The sequence below is a fragment of the Ictalurus punctatus genome, chromosome 10 (genome assembly GCF_001660625.3).
Source record: "Ictalurus punctatus breed USDA103 chromosome 10, Coco_2.0, whole genome shotgun sequence".
NCBI classification, from domain to species: domain Eukaryota; kingdom Metazoa; phylum Chordata; class Actinopteri; order Siluriformes; family Ictaluridae; genus Ictalurus; species Ictalurus punctatus.
Genome location: NC_030425.2, coordinates 6,038,418 through 6,053,199, shown reverse-complemented (window position 1 = coordinate 6,053,199; position 14,782 = coordinate 6,038,418). Strand labels below are relative to the sequence as shown.

General features: G+C 41.0%; 1 protein-coding gene across 8 annotated transcripts in view; it reads left to right on the top strand.

Annotated features, from left to right (window-relative positions):
• Positions 1-637: 637 nt before the first annotated feature.
• The window catches only part of myom2a (myomesin 2a), a 23,690-nt gene continuing 9,545 nt past the window's right edge, over positions 638-14,782 (top strand). For 2 of the 8 annotated variants that reach the window (XM_017477601.3, XM_017477598.3), the window contains exons 1-15: positions 638-835; positions 3,494-3,606; positions 4,796-4,888; positions 5,466-5,601; positions 5,866-6,020; positions 6,419-6,511; positions 8,949-9,037; positions 9,141-9,182; positions 10,313-10,477; positions 10,601-10,762; positions 11,273-11,414; positions 11,539-11,732; positions 12,044-12,100; positions 14,102-14,229; positions 14,576-14,759. In XM_017477601.3, coding sequence (XP_017333090.1) covers positions 3,518-3,606; positions 4,796-4,888; positions 5,466-5,601; positions 5,866-6,020; positions 6,419-6,511; positions 8,949-9,037; positions 9,141-9,182; positions 10,313-10,477; positions 10,601-10,762; positions 11,273-11,414; positions 11,539-11,732; positions 12,044-12,100; positions 14,102-14,229; positions 14,576-14,759 — 1,729 coding nt within the window. In that variant the 5' untranslated portion in view covers positions 638-835; positions 3,494-3,517. The remainder of the gene's footprint in view (positions 836-3,493; positions 3,607-4,795; positions 4,889-5,465; positions 5,602-5,865; positions 6,021-6,418; positions 6,512-8,948; positions 9,038-9,140; positions 9,183-10,312; positions 10,478-10,600; positions 10,763-11,272; positions 11,415-11,538; positions 11,733-12,043; positions 12,101-14,101; positions 14,230-14,575; positions 14,760-14,782) is intronic. The other 6 variants (XM_017477602.3, XM_017477600.3, XM_017477599.3 and 3 more) reach the window with 5 other exon arrangements.

The window sequence follows — 14,782 nt, the reverse complement described above, 5'->3', positions numbered from 1 at the left end:
TCACTAACAACCAGCTCACGTGCCAAAAGGTTTCCATTTTAGCACTGCGATTAAACTCCACTGCAAGAGTTATACAAAGACGAGAACTTGGCTCGTTTATAATACGAGTCGGTTCTGAACTAAAGGAGTCGGTTCAGTGAGCCGACTCGTCCACAAGCCAAACATCCCAAGTACAGTAAGTGGTAAGGATATCAGGCACCGGGTCTGAAACTTCAATCTTGTGTTAAAAATAGTCATTGGCAACTGGTGCAGGAGGGAGGGTGCATAAAAAAGAACCCTAAAAAGGACTCCATGGCAAGACGTAGTAAAAAAAAAAAAAAGGTAGATTTTTGAGCTGGATGCTGTTAGATGTAATGTAAACCTAGCTCCTAAAACCAACCGCCATTTCAGCCTTGATGCTCAGGCACTCAGTGAATGTAGTCAAACAAAAATCAATAAATAAACCAAAACTACGACATGTTGGTTGTAATGTGTGGAAATGCTTTCAATAAACTTAGTATAACCGTTTATCATTTCCAGTTACAAACACTCTTTCGGCCTGTATAGCCGTGTTTTCCAGCAGTCTCATACAGTATAAACACCTAAGTGCACGTCGGCCATCTTCCCGCAGGAACCTGCTCGCACGTCCTCCTCATCCTTTTGCTAAGGGACAGAGAAATGAGTTTTGAAAATGGAGGTAAACGCTATATATAGTCTGAAGTGTCACCATACATGGGATGGAAGAGAGAAGCAAGGCTTCGTCTGCACGAGTGGCATTATTTTTGTTACGGTCAGCAAGACGCCTCCAAGTGCTCTCAGGCTGACCTGACTCTCAGCGCCGTTCACTTCTCCAACGGTAAGTCGGCTTTAAAATATCTTTTTTTTAAAAATAAATATTCTTACTATTGTGTCATCATGAATGCTTAAGAACATCTCTCACACCTGTTCCGACTTCTGTTTCAACGGTTAAAACAGTATAATTAGCTAATAATGTCGTCTCTGATATCATCATAATCTAATCTCGATTAATTACCAGCTTTAACGTCATTGTTTGTTTGTTTGTTTACTTTTCCGGGTTCTATTACACAGCATCTTGCTATTTAAATTAATATTCCGAGCGAAAACCAACACAAGTTTCCCCTTCAAACCAAATAGAAGTGTTTCTATGGCTTCACACTTTAAAGCTGCTAAGTAACTGGAGAAAGTGCTAGAACTTCCAGTTTAGCACAGTGCTGTATATCTAATTCATACACACTAACTCAGGTGGTCTCTGGCACTGTAAAACAAAACACACACACACATCTTATTATTAGTATTATTATTTTATTATTTACATTATCTATTACTTTAATACCCCTGTGCATGGTTTTGTTTATGTTTGTGACAGTATCTGAATCAGGTAAGAGCCCAAAGTTTGAAGGTATTACATCAGAAATTCATACACACACACACACACACACACACACACACACACACACACACAATTTTGTAGTGGGTTTAGTCAAACAACCAAAGTACAAGGTTTTTGCTGTTTGCTCCACACACCTGGCTAGCTCGAGAAACATAATTTGGTTTATTAATAGCATTCGTACATAAATATATATATATATATATATATATATATATATATATATATATATATATATATATATATATATAGACTCTGTTCTTGAGTTTTTTAAAATAATTTTATAAGACTAGACTAAAGTTATATCGTGTGACATTTGAAATATTTTCCGTTTTCAGCGATCAGAGAGTTACAGACGGCTGCCGTGTTTAAAGCGGTCATATGATGCTTTTTAATCTTTTCCCTTTCCTCTAGTGTGTTATGAATCTGTTCCGTGCATATGTAAGATCTGCAAAGCTCATCATCTTCCACAGAGGGATTTATTTATCCTATCTAACACAGAACGCCGCTCCAGACCTTTCCAAAACGCCTCGACTTTACTTCCGCACACGTCTAGGTCACAAATGGAACTCTCGCTTAACATAACGCCGCTTTAATTTATTGTAAAAGCAGTTTTCATTCATTACATTTTTTATGTCACTTCGAGACGGAAAGTTGTCACGGTGAAGAAGCCAAAGTAAACCGTTAACATAGCATCGTATCTGGAAGTTAGAGAGGCACAAAATAAAATCTGAACACGCCGTGAAACGTTCTGCTCAAGTCGTGCTTGCAGAGCTGGTTCCGGTTGAGCTGCTCGATCATCCGCGTTTTTCCGACTCCGGCTCGGCGTTCTGTAATCAGACCGAATCGGATTAACTTCAGAAATATAATAAGCGATAGAATAATATTGCGGAACGTCCATGAAACAGGTTAATTTCTATTATAACAAAAACCTTTCCTTTCTTTTCTCGCTCTCAAACTTTGGTAAAAATTTATTTATTTATTTATTTTTAAACACTGCATCTTACTGCTTGTCCATCCTGACGACTTTCCCATGTCGGAAACTCAAACGAACAGCGTCACTACTAGCGGTTACCAACCACTGAAGACTCCAAAATGCTCCAGAAATGATCAATAAAAGTCTCCTCACACGAAGCTTCACCATATAAACAATTACAGACTTTTTTTTCTTTTTCTTTTTTTTGTGAGTTTATGTTGAGTGTCTCTCTTACAGCTAAGGCATTACCAAATGAGTTGTTATGGGGGAGGAAATAAAAGACTAAACACCCTTCTGACCAATCAGAATCGATAAATCAATGGTGTTGTGGTATAAATGTTCGTCTTATGGATAGTGAGGACATACATTACTTCCAAGTGTAGACCTTGGCATAAAAACATTGCCTACTTAATTTCGATAAGCTACAGAAGTCTTCCGTGATCTAAGCAGACACGTTAACGACATCATTTTATACCGGGATGCACTGGAAACTGTGATGTTGGGTGATAGGACATTATAATGTAATATCTATAATCATGATAACTTCCATCTCATTAGGTTTTCGCAGTGTATCGCACATATCATCGTACTGTTATAGTGATTATAGTGACGGATTGTTAATCACCGTGACTTGTAAATGTTATTTTTGTCCCTAATGTTTCATTTTCCCTTCTGTTTTTCGAAATTAGTTTGGAGACATTCAATGAAACAATTATAGTTATATGTAACTATATATATATATATATATATATATATGACGTGATAGTATTTTTGTTTGTTCCTCTTAACCATGGCCCTGTTGTTAGCAAAACACCATGATGCATATTGTGCCCGGTGAAAACGTGTCATGACGTAATATTTTTGCCATTTCGTCATGTTGCCGTCCGATTCCACCATTACCATTATTCTAAATTTGATGAAGTTGGAATAATTAGAATGTTTTTGAACAAGAATCATATCAATTCAGAAAAGCAGCATTTGTGTGTGCCGAACTTTAATCTAGAAACTAGAACCCGATCTAGATTAATAAGTGAATATAGACTCTAAACCAATTATTTAAAATTTATCTATATATAACAAAATGTATCGAGCTATGTTCAGTGTTCAGTAGCGTATGGTGTGATTGTCAGGTCTTTGTTTGAAGTTTTCCTGACATGCCGACGAGGGCCATGCCGTTTTATCAGAAAACACAGACACGGGTTGGACATCAGTATTCCAGCTCAAAGCAGCAGATCTCATCGAGGTATGGGACATCAGCTGGACTGGACTGAACGCTGCTGAGTGTGTACCTAGATGGCTTAATAGGCTTACAGCGTTGGCTGTAACTAATGCTGCTTCCCTTTGCACTCTTTCAAGAAGCCTAGTGACTTGGCAGAGGCTGAGCCTAGAGTCGCTGGTCCTTGATGAAAGAAAGACGCTATAATGCTCTACGTTCTTGAAAAGTCTCTAAACCCCGTAAAATTTGTGAAAAGAATATGAATTAATGATAGCACCTACTGCTCCTGGGGTGTTTCCTAAAAGTTTCGAATTTGTCTTTGACCAACGTTATGCATAAGTCAGTTAGGTGGCCTCGCATAATGCATGTGCATCACTTCCCAGTAAGAGAATAAGACAAGAATAGGAGATTAAAATGCAACTGGTCATTAACGTACACTATGTGGCCAAAGGTTTAAGGACACCTGACCATCACACCTAATAAGGGGTTCTTTCCCACACAGCTGTTGCACCAACGTTGGAAGCACACATTGGTTTGTATGCTGTCTCATCCCGACAATGCCCCTGTGTACAAAGCGACGTCCATGAAGATATGGTTTGCCAAGGTTGAGACCAAGTGGAAGAACTTGAGTTTCCTGCACGGACGCCTACCTGAACCCCACTGAGCACCTTTGGGATGAACTGGAACACCAACTGCACCCCGTCCTCCTCACTTGAGGACGTCTTGTAGCTGAATGAGCACAAATCCCAACAGACCTAGATCTTCCAAAATCTAATGGAAAACCTTCCCAGAAGAGTGGCAGCGAAGAGGGGGCCAACTCCATGTTTAAAACGTGCACATGTGGGTGTGACGGTCAGGTGTCCTCACACATTTGGGCATATAGAACGTATGTGCGTTCAAACGTTTTACCGTTTTAGGTCCCCAGATGACTTTTTGTAGCTCTTTGAATGAAGATTGAATTTGGGGTTTGCTTATATAGGTTAAATGGTCATTTATTATTTTTTTGTATCAACCCTCTCGTTGCTTTATTGTAATCCCGACGTCTGCTCAGAAATACATTGCTGTCTATTACCGAAACAAACCTGGCTTTGTAAGCACGTAACGGCACAGCGGCGACCGCCATAATAAAACAAAAAGCTGCTTTAAAGCCGCGCTTGTAGCTGTTGTTCCATTGCGTGTGTTATAAAACGCACGGTGTTTGTTGGTATTTGGACAGGAAATCAAGCACCAAGTCGACGAAGAAGGAGCAGGTCGAGGCCACTGAGGTTATGGCGGAACCAGCCTATACGGTGCCAGCCTTCAGAACGAGGTGAGACTGTTAGCAGATGTAGCCGTTACCATTCAGGAGGCTATTTTAAGAGCCTCAGAGTGTCAGAAAACACCTGAACCTGCACCAGTATCCAGATTAACTGTAGGTATAAACAATATCCCTTCTGCACTGTAACTTCTTCACTGTATGTAATGTACGGACGAATGGATGTTCTCTCACCGTGTTTGTACATTCGAACACGTAATTCAGACTAAAATGTAGCTAAGTGTTGTATATACTGTAGTATGTGTTCAGTATGAATACTGAACGATGCTTTTGTTGTCCCTTATTGTCCAGCGCACGTATTGTCCTTGTACTGTCCTGTACGGATTCATTGTACTGTGCTGCAGTATGTGATTTATTGTCCTTGCTCGTCGTTTGTCTTTGCACTGTCACACATGTACACTTGATGATGGATCAGATTCTCGTAGAAACAACCGTTTGCTCCTCTGCGTTTGTGTATATGGAGAGAAGGACGGTAAAAATGTACCAGATGTGAATCCAGCATCTACGTTTCATACCAGTTTACCAGCGTTGCATACATGTCAAAGTGTGTGTGTGTGTATTGGTGTTGTAGGCAACCTGAAGGAATGGAGGAGTATCAGCGTGTGTCCTCTCATCTTGAGAGAAATCTGACTTCCCTGCAGGAAGAGCTGCACAGGATGAGGGTTTCCACTCACGAGCAAGTGCTGAATATTGAGATTACAAATGAGGTGAATCCCTTTCCTTCAGATTTTAAGATTTATTATATTTATGTTTTATTATATTATAATGTATTGCCGGAGAAACACGTGTATTGAAGCAACCCGCGACTCTTCAGGACGTATTGACGGTAGAATATTTTCGTCGTTACTTTACGAGAGTGGCGGTTCTGCGACTTTTAACTCTTCCAACATTTTAATTGAAAATGTCCATCCAGGCTTGTTGTTCTACCAACGGCAGTCATTTTGAATAGGCTGTTCGTCCGTCTGTCACAGGTGAGAGCAATGAAGTACATCAGGAAAGAGCTTCCTATTGAGATTCCTAAAGTCCCAGACTTCCTGTTGGGTCTGAGATCTCATACTGTGTGGGAGAAGACTCCAGTCAAGCTCTTCTGCACTGTCTCTGGCACCCCCACCCCCATCGTCCAATGGTTAGTACTTTATTATTAAGTACTGGCAACACGTTGTTGTTGTTGTTGTTGTTGTTTATTTCAACTGAGTTTCAGATTCGTAGTAAAATGTAAAAAATTTAGATGTCTTTCTTCAGGAACTTTGAAAGTTTCAATGTAGAAACCTACTACTGAGTTTCAGAAAAGGTTTCCATTAAAACCCCTTTAGACAGTTAACCCTGGAGGAACCCTTTTTTTTTTTTTTCACAGAATCTAGGAATCCAGCGCACTTGTATTTTAAATGCAAACGATTCTAGTCATCCGATGTGAAAAATTCTCTTTAAAGAAAGTTATTTTACTCTCACACTATGTTAAAATGCTAATTAGGACGTACCGTCCATGCGGTCCTCACGATCTCCGACTGTCTTGTACATTTGCAGGTATAAGAGTGGCGTTCCCGTTGACCCTCTGAGTGCACCCGGAAAATACAAAATCGAAAACAAATATGGAGTTCACAGTCTGATTATTAGCAGGTATGAACTTATCCCAGCAGTCATCTTATCTTACCAAGTGACAATGTCTTCACTGTAAACAAATTGGTCTGGTATTTCCTGTTATAGGATTACAATAAACCATATATAACATTATTAAACCTATATATATATATATATATATATATATATAGAGAGAGAGAGAGAGAGAGAGAGAGAGATCAGTGATAAAAACATTGGACTTCTGATTGGAAGATCGTGAGTTCAAAATCCCAGCACCACCAAGTTGCCACTGCTGGGCCCTTCAGCAAGGGCCTAAACCCTCAACTGCTCATTTATATACAAAAATGTCAGTCGCCCTGCATGAGAGTGTCTGCCAAATGCCATGAATGTAAAAACCATTCAAGAGCTTCATAAGACACAAACTCCAAAAGCCTGGCTAATCAAAAGGCAGTCACAAAAAAAAATTGGCCATCAAACATGTAGAACCGAAGCCGAGAAAAGACTGGACCTTCACTACAAGCTCTCAGAGTGCATAGACTCGAACTTGCACTCGCACTCTGCTTTAGCCAGAGCGAGTGAATGGCGTCTCTGTCACAGTGAAAGTTTCTTATTTGGTCTCGGATTGGACCTTCCGTCATCTACAAGACACTTCAGCTGTTCGTTCCTTACTGCTGAGCTGTGTGTCATTTAATGCCGGAATGCCTGACATCTGAGTCCCGTCCACTCCAAAGTGACAGTAGTGAGACTCTCTCTGGCCGTGTCACCAGTCAAGCGAATGCTCTTTCAAGTTCAAAAGAAGCGATTTGTTTCTAAAGCGCTCTTTCCCTCAGTCTTCCCAAAACAACCCAAAACGACTTGAAAATGAAAGGAAGGGTTGCCTGGTGATCAAGGAAACTGTGGGTTTTTGGTGCCGAGGCAGCTGAGAGACTTTAAAATAGGCAGCGCAGACTGAAGGTCACATTTCTTCTTTCTATTCTCACACCCTGGCCTCTCCTTCAAAACCAGCACTGCATTTTTAAGATCACTCTCCCAGTCCAGTGTGCTCTAGCTGCGGGGGATCATGTTCTGTACCGTGTTGTACCCTTGCACCTAGGCAACGGTACTCGAACGCCGTCGGAGGTCGTTCCAAAGACGTACGGATTTTGGAAGGGATTTCTTCTAACTGTTTGACTTTGTTCTTTGCAAGGTTGTAGAACAAATTGAATAGACAGTTTAGAGCATTTTCGAGAACGTTATAGACGGGTCAGCTTTACACTATGTTTTATTGTTGTGGACGCTCCCAAAGTTCGCGTTTCCCAAAAGCAGTTTACGGCTAAATCTTTCCCTGTTTCAGTGGATAAACCTAACCTGGATTTTTGTGGAAGCGTAATGATTTATAATCCCACTATACACGGCCAGCCAAAAAGGGGATGGGTTTCCTTTCCTTTCCACGGTAGCCTGGCTTGCTCGTTACGACTCTCGGTATAAATCTACACCGGGATATCTGTAAAGCTGCTTTGTGACAACGCTATACAATTAAAATGGCATGTAACGAATATTGGTGCCTACAAAATCAGTATATTTATCACATTACCAATTTGATGTTTGGTCGGCTCTGAGAAAGACGTCTGAGTGAATCACTTAAATATAGGGGTGTAACAATACATCACGACACGATGCATCGTAATGCAAAAACGTGATTGCGTGCATCGTGAAAATGTGCGATTTACATAATGGTGGAATTCAGCATTCTATTAATTATGCCGTTAATGCAGTCGCACTGTTTAACAGTCACAGCTGTGCAACCCATAGAGGTAAATATAGAGAGGGCATGTGATCGCGTTCTTTCGCGGAGAGTCTGCGAGATTTGCACTCGCGAAGTCCGATCCCCGAACAGCTCCACACTGCAATGACCGACACGCATTATACGTTCTGCGGTCACACGGCCATGTTATTACGGTTAAAAAGAACTCCCTTGTCGTTTTCAAACAAGAAACCGGGCATTTTAGCCGACTTTGGAGCTCTATTTCTGCTGCGGAGCTCATTATGTTTCAGTCGATAGTTCCCATAAGTTTATTAAAATTTGGGGGAGAATTAATTCATTTCATTTTAAGATATCGTGTACCTGTAGTACTCTTGCTTATAATATTAATCCTCTGTCTGTAGCGATTTTCGATTTGTTACGGATTATACAAACAAAAAGATGCGCCTTGTTTTGTGTCGCTTACGATTCTTTTCAGTATTCCTGTTGCTTCATTCAAATTTTGTTCGAAATATTCTTAGAATCTGAATTGAATCAAAATCATAAACCCAGGATCATGAATCGAATCGTATCGTCACACCACTAGTTAAGTATCTCACTTAAATGTGTGTACAATATTTTTAAATAGCCTGACAATGAAAGACTTTCATTCAATGTTGGTCGATATATCCTGTTTAAGACATTCGTTTGTACCCGTGAATGTCATTTAATAGGCATTCGTCCTTTCCTTTTTAGATGCACAATAGCTGATTCTGCTGTGTACAGCGCTGTGGCTACCAGCTCTCAGGGAAAGGCCATCTCTAAGGCCACAGTCTGTGTGAGAAGTAAGATTTTCTCCTCTTCGCCCCTTTTTAACCTCCTGTCCTCGTGTCACTTTTCTTCTGTCTGCATTACTGTTGCCGACTGGTTTGTTATTCTTTCACGCAGGACCATCTGGGGCTGCAGAGAGCTCTTATCTTCCAGGCCAAGGTGAGAAGTTCTGGCTAACACCCAGATCTGAAGAGCCTCCTTGAGATCAGTAGCTACAAATAACATCCTCTGTCACCCTGTGTCCCATTATAAGGGCTAGATAAGTCATGGAAAATATGCTTTGTTTACAGCTGATGCTAGTTTTCACTCTAAGAGCCTGGCAAACATCGAATGGCTTGTCATCTATATTTATCCTCACTTTATTTAAATCAGATGCATTGATACTGATACTGGTTATTGGGTATCGGTCCGATACTGTGCTCATTTACCCATAATTACAATAAAAAAACAAAATACCAACATACGATACCATTATGAGGTAAGTCTAGTGTTCACGGTTGCTGTATTGAACATGCCAAACTCTAAACAAACAGTAACCCAATAAAAATGTTTGGGTTTTTTTTATTTTTTATATATATATATATTTTTTTTATTATTATTATTATTATTATTATTATTATTTTTTTTAATAAGACCCCACTTCAAGACCTGGATGCTTGCACATATAGGTAATGCACTTGCTTTAAATAATGATTCCTTCAATATAATGTTCAGTTGCAAAATCTTTCCGTGTAATATATATGACCAAAGTAATATGTGCAGTAAATGCAACATCGCAACATATACTGCATGTAGGGTGTGCACGGTGGCGTAGTGGTTAGCACGTTCGCCTTACACCTCCAGGGTCGGGGGTTTGATTCCCGCCGGGTCCAGTCCAAAGACATGAATGGTAGGCTGATTGGTGTGTCTAAAGTGTGCGTAGTGTGTGAGTGTGCCCTGTGATGGACCCTGTCCAGGGTCTACCCCGCCTTCTGCCTGATGCTCCCTGGGATAGGCTTCAGGTTCCCCCTTCTTCCTGAAGAAGGAGTAAGCGGTAGAAGATGGATGGATACTGCGTATCCATGACATGAAACAGGATTAAGGCTGTACCCTTTACTACAACGCTTTTCCCAGAATATTAAAGCAGTGTTTTTACGTAACTATAGCTAACGACATGATTATTAACTAATGTTTATGAGTAAGACATCTCTGACGGCTTCAGTTTTCCAGACGAACCGTATTCAGCCGCAGTGGTAACGCTGGAATCAAACTTTTTTTGTATTTTGTATTCTCTGTTTAATCCTCCCTAGCACCCTTGCCTTTTGATATCCAGCGTAGCAAGCTGGAAGTGACCCTGCTCGAGAGGTTTGGAGTGACGTTTGGAACGGAGGGCGAGTCGTTGACTCTGGTGGCGAACATGGTGGTGGTACCTGACCTTCCTAATCTGCCACCAGAGGTTATGTGGTACAGAGATGGTAAGTACGTTGAACTTAACTCAAATCTGTTAGGTTTTTTTTTTCCCCACCGTGCCTGTAAGATAAATCCCCTCAGATCTGAGGGTCTGCCTCGCCTAACTGGGTGTGTGTACGCACATCTAGATACCCTGCTGACACCATCCAGATGGGCTGAGATGTATGTCGGCGGTGGGGCTGCCAAGCTGACTCTGCCTCACCTGAACAAGGATGATGAGGGTCTGTACACGCTGCGCGTCTGGACCAAGGATGGAACCACCGAACACAGCGCCTACCTGTTTGTCAAGGGTTTGTTACAGACGTGCACCTTTTTAGTTTAATTTTTAGTCTGTTATACGTCATCACTGTAGTAAAGTTCACGGGCAACAGTAGCTTGCAACGAAGAAAATAAAAGCTCCACTGAATGACGATGTTGAAACGCAGTTTCTTTGAACTTCGAAAGACTGTTATAAGTCTAGAAATACTTGTACCTTTATAAACAGCAACTTCAACACATTCTATTCAGCATCGCAGAGACGTCCTGGGAAAGTCACAACTTTCTATCTAGTTCATTGTTAGCCCGTTGATAATCATTGATAACATCCAGGATGCTCTGTTGTATCAGCATTAACTATATGCTTATGTATTTATGCATTACTTCACCGAATCCATGACCACTACATTAACCATTAGAGACAAGGTTATTTATACTTAATATACTTCATAATATCCTTCTTATCAAAGAAGCATCTGAAGAAAAGAAGAAAAAAAAAAGAGAGAGATCTTTTCTATCTTTTCTTTTTCTGTTTGTGTTTACAGACGCCGCGCCCTCAGTAGCCGGAGCCCCAGGAGCTCCCATGGACGTCACAGTCTCTGATGCCAGTAAGGATTATGTCCTCGTCTCCTGGAAGCCTCCCAACACCACTAATGAGCCACTTATCACTGGTTACTTTGTGGATAGGTTAGCACATTGTGTTTTCATCGGTGGCAAGTTAATATAAGATATTGCTATAAGTATGATTTTATTATTATTATTTATATATATATATATATTTTAATATGGAATTTCCTGTCATCCTCACCAGACGCAAGTCTGGAACTAAGGACTGGGTCCAGTGCAACAGCACTCCCGTTAAGGTGTGCAAGCTTCCTGTGGATGGGCTCACCGAGGGGGATTCCTATCACTTCCGGGTCCGGGCTGTGAACAGCGCGGGTATCAGCCTGCCCTCCAGGATGTCCTCTGGAGTGACCGCTGCCGACGTGGAAAGTGACGTGGAAGGTAGGGCTTGACTTACGGCACCGATCCAGCAGGGTTTCGATCTGCCCACATCGTTTCGGTTCAGGGTGTTCGGGGTAAGGCCTGGAGCAAAAGGAGCGTGTGGCTTGTAGATATTAAAGCCCAGGACTTCACTATTCACCGAATCCTCGTTGGTTAAAAACACATGATTGCATTTCTACATTTACACCTCGCACACCGCCATCACACGTCATGATATTCCGAGCCGTATTATATTTGTGTTTACGTGATTAAATATGTAAAAAATTACCCTCCCGGATAAATGAACCGAGTTCTCTTTACTGTCACAACAGTGATTAAAATCCAGGGGAAGTATGATATCGCAATTCGACAGGAGGAACTGCAAGGAGGTACCTTTATGATATGCTAATCTCAACTAACTCATTTCAAACAAACACTAATGTCACATTTGTCCTAGCATAAAAAAAAAAAAAGACTAATCCTCATACATCATTGAATCTTTTTCATCGACTGAACTGCATGCTCATCCAGTCTGTTATATCACGCTGTCTTAAACGAGTCATCTTAACATCTGGAACATCTCATCCGTACAGCATAAAGAGCAGTCAGTACCTATTGTGCCTTAATCACTGAAGATCCTTGGTTTAGATTCTATATTCTTTTATTAATCGCACATTACTTCGAGTAATTCATTCGCCACCATGATGATGAAATACATTCTTACCGTCGAGGTCTCATACAGTACGGTGTTGAAATCGCACGCATTAATGACGACTATATGAAGCATTGGAGATAAGGTTATGTATACTCAATAATATCCTATTCATCAAAGAAGCTTTTGAAGAAATTTTTTTTATATATAGTTTACAGTGGGTCTGTTTGATATATCAGTAGGTTTTGGCTGGTCTCGCAATTAATTATTCATTTAAAAACTAAACCTCAATCAGTTTAACCGTCATTAACATTCCCCACGTCTTGTGTCAGCTCACGGAAAAGTTCATCCTCACAATAAACGCTTTCCTAAAATTGAGTGCAATCATCTAGCTAATATCTTTGGTGAACTTTAATCGATTTATTTTTATCGTTTTAAATGTCATCATTTTGACGACAAGGTAAACGCTTGGTGGCATTTGCTTTAACTGCCTAATCTGTTTGTTGATATTATGATTTAAATACCGTTGTATTCATTGGAATAAGACAAATTCGGTGATCTATGCAAACGTTTTTACGGCTTAGAAAAGTTTTATACACTCCCGGTCAAAAGTTTGTGGACACCCGGCTGAAATGTTTCTCGTGACGTTTGAGACGTTTTGATCTGAAGGTGTGAGATTAAATGGTTGAAATCGGCGCGTCGTAGACAAAAATCTCATCGCCGACATACCCGTTTCTTTCGTTAGAAAACGAACATTTTATGTGCAAAAATAATATATTGTTTTAAATGCACGACTCGGAGCGAAATATTCCGAAAAGCAGCCGACAAGAGTCCAGCGTAGGTGGGAAGTCCTGTAATACTGTTTAAAACGCATCTCGGGGAAATTCCTCGAGAAAATGCCAAGAATTCATTTGTGGAAATTCTAGGCAAAAAAGTGGGTCTGCTTTGTGTCATGTGACGGAGGCTGAGACGGAAGCAAGCGCAGGTATGGCAGATTAATAGAACCGATACGAAGTACAAAGGATCAAGTAGGAAACACAGTGCAAGGCAGGCTAGGGTCAAACGACCAGTGAAACATGGAAACCTAGGCAGAACAGAGAATCGCCGTAAACAAACGCGGTCCATGACCAGAAACGCAACCATGAGATAAGGCTAGACTGAGCGCAATACTTCGCGACGTCATAGTGTTCACAAAGTCTCTTGTATAGCGTGGTTGTGAGTGCTGTGAATTGGATGCAGGTGTGCGTGATTGGAATGAGTGTGTGTGTGTGTGTGTGTGTGTGTGTGTGTGTGTGTGTGTGTGTGTGTGTTCTGGGATTCGCAGTCCATGGCGGCCATGTTTGTAGGCCGCAGTGCAGTATGGGAAATGTAGTCACTGGTTTGCTGCGATATAACAATTTGAAGATGCTAAAATAGTACATTATCTTTGATTGATTGATTTATTTATTTATTTTAATCACAACATAATTCCCATAGTTCCAATTGTGACTTTTGATGACTTTATTCTTCTTCTAAAATGTCGGGAAATAATCAAAAATAAAGAATGACCGGTAGTGTATATTTAACTGTTTAGTTGGGGTTTTTTTTTTTTCTTCTTCTCCAAATACAGTTGAAGAGTAATCTAAACCAAATATTTACCTTGTCCAATAAGAATCATTGCAAAAAAAAAAAATAAATAAATGTAGTAAAATGTATGAAGTTCTATTTCCAAATCAATCCCTGATCTGTTCTTATTTAGCGTACGTTACGTTGCCGGAGCCCCCGACAGACGTGCATGCTACTGAAATAAATCACACGTATATTGTTCTGAGCTGGAAGCCACCCATTCCCCGAGGACGGGCAACTGTGTGGTACCTCATTGAGAAGGTGTGTGAGTGTGTGTACCGTACGTCTGCGGTTGTTTAGCTTTTCAGGCTGTTAAACGGGGCTCGTACGGTAAACGCACGAGTCGAACTCGGTTCCCGTAAAAAAAAAACACTAATCGCCGACTCGAGGAAGTGTTCTAACAGGAAGTCTGCTTCTTTCGACTCTTTAATAACTGATATGATTCTAAGACCTTAGAGCTGTTCTATGTGTATTCATGTTTGAGTCAGCAGTTATTATATATTAATAGCATGCTAGTGTCTTAGCATTTCTAAAGCACTGCAGGAATCATTTTCTTCCCCGACCTGCTCTTTGCCCCGGCTGACTTTGCGCTTGTCCCTCACCTCAGTCGCTGGGTGACAGTAACTCGTGGCAGAGAGTCAACACGGGCGTACAAATCCGCTCGCCACGTTACCCTCTTTACGATCTGGAGGCCACGAAAGCGTACCGTTTCCGCGTTATCACAGTCAACAAGTACGGCCCGAGCGAACCATCGGAGCCCTCGGCTCTCATCCAGAAGGCAGACGCTTACGGTAAGCGGCTTTTCCTTAATCGT